Below are 6,548 nucleotides of genomic sequence, written 5' to 3' on the forward strand. Positions count from 1 at the left end.
GAAGGTGATACGCGATATACTAACCCGTCCTGCAATGTAAAACCTGCAACAGGCCCCAACTCTAAGTTTTTTTTTATTTCCTCAATGACAGAATCTCGGGCCTGAGCTACTTGTAGTTGAAAGTCCAAATCAATTTCATTGACAGCGCAACTTGATTCCAATCTGCTTAAAGCGTCAACATGATTCATAGAGGAACCCGCACGATGTTGAATGGAATATTCGTAATTTTCAAGGAAAAGCGACCATCGAGCAATTTTGGCTGAGGTGTTACGGTTTTTGAGGGTTTCCACGAGAGAGTTACAGTCTGTAACAATTTTTACGGGTATTCCATGAACATAAACATGAAAGCGCTTCAAAGCATATATGATCGACAATGTTTCTAGTTCATAACTATGGAGCTTAGATTCATCCGTGGTTGTGCTCTTAGAAAAATATGCTATGGGATGGAATCTGCCATCATCTTGTTTTTGTAACAAAACCGCACCGAAACCAGAAGAACTGGCATCACAGTGCAGTTCTGTCTCACGTTTTGGATCAAATATCGCCAATACGGGAGATAAAATGAGTTTTTCTCGTAAGGATTTGAATGCATTTTACACGTAGAATCGAAATCAAACCGCTTTTCATTTTGTAACAAATTAGTTAATGGTTTCGCTATGTGTGAAAATGAAGGGACGAAACGACGGAAATATGAGAAAAGTCCTAGACATCTGCGTACCTGTTTGGTGTTTGTCGGTATCGGATAATTTTTAATAACCGCTATGTGCCTGTCACTGGGACGTATCCCACAAGAATTTGCTTTATACCCCAGATAATCTAATTCTTGTTGACCAAACCTACATTTATCTAAACGGAGCTCTAACCCATTTTGGCGTATTTTCGTAAGGACAGCACTAAGAGTGCTCAAATGAGAATTGAAGTCAACTGAAGCAATGATGATATCGTCTAAATAAACTACTAATTTGTCTGCCTCAATAAATTCACGTAATATGTTATTGATAAATCGTTGAAATTCAGAAGGAGCGTTTTTTAATCCGAATGGCATTTTGACATACTCGTATTGACCATCAGGGGTAACAAACGAGGTATATTTAATCGAATCATCGTGCATTTTGACTTGATGAAAGCCACTTTTTAAATCTAGTAATGTAAAAATTCGCTTATTACTTAAATGTTCCAAACATGTTTCTATTAACGGCAGCGGAAAATTATCTCGAACAGTGATTTTATTGAGAGGCCTATAGTCAATACACATGCGAATTTCCCCACTCTTCTTTCTGACCAAAACTAGAGGCGAAGCATACGGCGAATTACTTGGACGAATTATTTGTTTTTCTAATAAGTCATTAACTATTTCACGTACTTGATTTCGCTCTCCATATGATAGTCGACGGGGTTTTGTGAACAAAGGTGTGTCATGAGTAAGACTTATTTTCATGCTGTGATCGGGTGGAATAATTTTTTCAGATGGATAATTTAAATAATTTTGATTTATAGAACATAAAAGAGCTGAATTTTCATGGCCAGTTAAATGTTTACCTATATGGAGTTCTGAAACATCATCAGATAAATCAATCGCACATATTTCCTCAAATGCCTCATTTTGGGTGTCGTGATATTCTGCAGGGCATAGTCTTTCTAACTTGAATGGTACTAAATCTAATGTGTCTTGAGGCAATGGAATACTCTGAGCCAATGATGACATGCATGTTTCTCTGTTAAGATTGGTAGGTCCTTTATTAAGTTTAATTTTTGATTTGTTTTTATACAGAAAGATATTGAATTTTTTTAATAGGTCACGACCAATAATCATAGGCCAGGCAATACTATCGCTAGGGAGGATGATAAATGTATGTACTGCCTCATCCTTTCGCAGATTTATTTTGCAAGACACCTCTCCACAGACAACAAGCATCTGGTTTCCGAGACCCTGATATCTTGATGTCAGAGGTGGTTTAACCAAAGTTTTTGGAACTATAGAAGAGTCGATAAAGCTCACTGGGCTTCCTGTATCAAGGAGAGAACGCACGCATGTCAACACTTTGCTCGGGTCATTTTGATTTTGGAAGGCAACACTCACCTGTTCAAATTCGTCTAAAGTTGTACCCTGATCTTCATTACCCTGATCTTTATAATGCGCGGCAGCCGATGGGATGATTATTTTAATTGGGCAGTTTCGAGCAGCATGCCCAACCTGATGACACTTAAAGCACGATCCTGGTGGTCGACGTGGCATAGGGCAGGAATTCTGATAGTGTCCAAATTGAGAGCAGTTGTAGCATCTCACTACAGCGGGTGCCTGCTGGTTATCCGATGTTTTTGACACATTACTTGGTTGGCGGATGGTCCCTGATGATGATGGTGTTGCAATGTGTTGAGGGCGGATTTGCTCGTACCGTTTCAATAGTCGCTTCAAATCAGTTAAAGAACGAGCAGCGAATCGAATAGATGCTGTGTTGATAGGATCATTGATTCCATCGATGATGATATTTACCAGATCTTCTTCTGGTACTGGAGTTCCCCATGCTAAGGCTTGCATATCTAGAACGTACCGTGTGATGGACTCGTTTCTTCCAAGTTGTCGTGATCTGAGCTGCTTGTATACATTTTCAAGCGATTTGGTTTCGCTGAAAGTTTCTATCAAACTATCTTTCAATTCATGATAGGCTGTAAAATCTAGTTATTTTGCAAATTTTGCAGCCGTACCAGTGAGCAATCGACGAGTATAGTGGAGCTTCATTGTATTATCCATATTGTATGGGAGAAACGCACGCTCCAGTTCCTTGAACCAACGCTCGATGTGATCATTATTGTCACCGCTAAATTTATCGACAATTTCATCAAAATTGAATATCGGTGGTTGTGGCCCCGGGAAAGGAACGGTTGGAGCTTCTAAGGCTGTAATTCGTTGTTTGAGCTCAAGAATTTCAAGCTTTTTTTTTAGCATTTCAATCTCATCGTTTAAATTGGGTGTGTCGCTTTGCGGATTTCCAGCTATAGTTGAATCATGCGTAGCGGTATTGTGTTCATTGCGCAAAATGGCGGTTACGTCGTTCTCAGCATGCGTCATGGTGGTGGCATTGTTCTCACTAACATGTGTCTCGCTTTGTAGAGCAAGTGCAGTTTCTTCCTTAGGCTTTCCACTAACCGATGGAACATCATATGGATTGTTCATATTTTGTACGCTTTCGAAGGTAGTTTCGTACATCTTACGTATTTGCGCAATGGTGGCATTCGGCGACACAGGAACATTAGCGCATTCCAGGGCGCACAGCATTTGGTCTTTTGTCAACATTCTGACCGACACGCTAAACAACACACGCTTGACAACGCTATTAATTTTCACTCTATAATTTGTCGTATCCCACTTCTGAGATGTAAACAACGTCATATAAAATATTCTTAAGGACTGAAGGACATAAGACACAGAATTACACGTGCTTCTCCAACTGCGTACACAACGTGAATTCCCCTTTTTATTCTCTTTTTCTGACAGCTCGGCCGGGTTGCCAAGATTTTACATTTGTACAAGGTTTGAACATTATTCGGTTGACAGTTGATGTATGAGGTTGACGTTTATGATCCACATTCGCCTACACAGTAATATTTTTTTCTGCTGAAACCATGTTAGTAGCAACATCGAATATTTTTAAAGCGTTCAATGAATGCTCTAAAATTGACCAGTCTATTTTAATAGGATCCAAGGTGTTTTATTTGTCTGCACAAGCAACAATAGCTATTTTATTCTTATAAAACCTGTTTAGCATATCATAAGTTGAATTCCATCGCGTTGGAACATCCTGCTTTAATTTTAAATTTGGTAAATTAAATATTGACTGGGTATCAGCTAATTCATTAGTGGCTTTTGGACTCTTCTTAAAATACATAACTATCCTTTTAACTTCATCAACGGTAGATATGATTGATTTTTTAATGGCATCTTTAACAATTAAATGTAAACTATGGGCAAAACATGTAACGTGATTACATTCTAATTCTCTAGCCGCGCTTTTCATGTTGGCCGCATTATCGGTTACAATCAGAGGCGGATTTATCCATCTCGGGGCCCTAAGCGGGGGATAGAATTGGGGCCCTTGGTTTCCTTAAAAGTCCAGAAAATTATATCGCATTTTTGTAATATCTTGTTACGAATACCAAACATGTCATCCTGATTTCGTTAGGGATTAATTTTCTTCTGTCGTTTTTTATGGCAGTTAGTTAATTACGTAGCAGGATAGTCAGTCCTACGTATGGAGGCACGGTCTATTCGGGACTTGAACCCATGACGGGCATGTTGTTACGTCGTACGATTTGACGACTGTACCACCAGACCGGCACAAATAGCATATATAGCCTTCGTGTAATCAAGCTAACATATTTTGCATATTTTTAGGATGTGCATCATCGTTATTTCCGGTAGTGCAAAAATAAAAACTATATTCACATACTAGCTATGCTAGTGTTAATAGTGTTTGGTGTAAAGAAGCATTTCATTATATGTAGTAGTTTTTCAACACAAGAATGCATAAGGTCGTTTTACTAAGCTAAGAGTCTTTTATATTGAAATGAATCAATGAACAATGAAATGATAAACTGTAGTTATAAAAACTCCAGACTTTCCGAATTTCAGTACAGATCTAGGCATATCTAGATAATGGCATATCTGGAAAACCTGACAAAAAATCTGAATTTTACTTCTTATACTTTTGTATTTTTAGAGCAGAGTTTGCAATACATTTGTTTGCTCATTCATGTACATGAGCCACTAAACAAAACTTGTGTGATTTCCTGTTTCACAGATAAATAAAATGTGCCTGAAATTCAAGCGTCCGACAATGATTATCCTGCACGTATTTTTAGTCTTTTCGTCCTTCAGTAGATCAGGAGATGATGTATTGTTTTTAATATGAAAGAGAGCAAAAGTATGTAAAATATGTTTTGGCCTTCAAAAATTATCTCCAAAGTTCGTAACAACTTTTAATTGCTATAAACGTTATCAACACATTCCACACACTTACTTGTAAGAATGTACTACTTTGAGAATGATTTAGTTTTCCGTCCATTTGTGCATAAATAATAAAAAATCAATCGCTCATAAAAGTGAACTAACATGTGGAGGTTTAGCTCGGGGCCCCCTTTAGGCCGGGGCCCCCCGCGCCCGCTCAGTCCGCTTATAGGAAAATCCGCCACTGGTTACAATACCAACTTTTTTGTCCTGAATTTCGTATTTAATTATAACTTCCTTGATCCAAGTCGCTATATTTTGGCCACTATGTGATAGTGATATCTCGGAACATTCTAAAAGGCACGAACGTAGTTTGTAATCATTATCTATAAAATGTGCAGTTAAACCTAAAAAACTTGTATTATTTACATTTGTCCAACCGTCAGTAGTCAATGCTATAGAAGTTGCATTTCTCACTTCTCCTTGCACTTCAACCAATACTTCGTTGAAAATACTGGGTAATAGAGTATTTGATACATTCTTACGGGTAGGCAAATCATAATTTTGATTCAAACAACCAACAAATGTTTTGAATGCTTCGCTCTCTACTATTGAAAATGGGAGACAATCTTTGCAAATCAATTTTAAAAGCATCATATCTAATTTACGTTTTGTTTCACTATTCATGGGTTGTTTGAAAAAATTTGAAATTAAATTAGGAGGGCGCGAACTGCACGATGGACCTGGTTCACTATTTTGTGTTGATGGTGATGTAGCCGGTCTCATTGTACAGTCGTCAACTCGTACGACTTAACAACATGCCCGTCATGGGTTCAAGCCCAAACTAGACCGTGCCGCCATACGTGGGACTGACTATCCTGCTATGGGGAGGTAATCCAAAAGTCACTGAAAGCCAACCAAGTGGTACAGGCAGGCCTTGACCGACAACGGTTGTTGAGCCAAAAAGAAGAGAAGAAGGTGATGTAGTTGATGCGAGTTGTTGCCTTTCAAGTGATATAGATGTATGTTTTGCTTTCATATGACGCTTTAGGTTGGAGGTAGACCCTTTCGTAAATGCTATTTCGTTGTAGCAGTAATGACATTTTGCTTTTGTTCCGTTCCTTGTAAATGATCTCAAATCGAGATGGACGTAGCGACATTAGAAGCCATCTTAACTAAAACATATTACAACATTAATAAAAAAAATTAAGTATTTTTTCAATTATCTAATACAATAAATGGCATTAACAGTATGACTGCTAAAACGATTTTTTTTTAATTAAATAACTTTTTGATATAGCTCCAGTCCCGTCAGCAATAGTTGTAAATTATAATTATAGCTATATTATTCAAATAAAATAAACATAATACTATCACTGTGCTTTGCTATTTTGAGGAAACTTTATTTATAGATAAATTGTAGATCATTATTTTTAATTGATGATATAAATTTTACTATAATGAGTAAAATCTATTAAAAGTTACTCAGTTATCATGAAAAGTCAGTCGATCATAGTTGTCACTGGTGTGACCAAAACATTGAATTGTTTTGGCTTTGCACGTCATTTGTGGAAGGAAGGTCCAAATGAGGACAGTGGTTAAC

At 37.6% G+C, this 6,548-nt stretch overlaps 1 protein-coding gene across 1 annotated transcript; it reads right to left on the reverse strand.

Moving 5' to 3' along the window:
* Positions 1-1,737: 1,737 nt before the first annotated feature.
* LOC121601685 lies at positions 1,738-2,658 on the reverse strand. The gene is made up of 2 exons (XM_041930498.1): positions 2,081-2,658; positions 1,738-2,007 (listed from the first exon to the last, which is right to left on the reverse strand). Exons 1-2 carry the CDS (start codon positions 2,537-2,539, stop codon positions 1,996-1,998), a joined length of 471 nt encoding a protein of 156 aa, XP_041786432.1. The 5' UTR covers positions 2,540-2,658; the 3' UTR covers positions 1,738-1,995.
* Positions 2,659-6,548: the final 3,890 nt, after the last annotated feature.

Source organism: Anopheles merus, unplaced genomic scaffold (assembly GCF_017562075.2).
Source record: "Anopheles merus strain MAF unplaced genomic scaffold, AmerM5.1 LNR4000143, whole genome shotgun sequence".
NCBI classification, from domain to species: Eukaryota; Metazoa; Arthropoda; class Insecta; order Diptera; family Culicidae; genus Anopheles; species Anopheles merus.

Bases quoted from the DNA above. Each gene is read 5' to 3' on its own strand.
- LOC121601685 (XM_041930498.1), bottom strand. From the start codon at position 2,539: ATGCAAGCCTTAGCATGGGGAACTCCAGTACCAGAAGAAGATCTGGTA.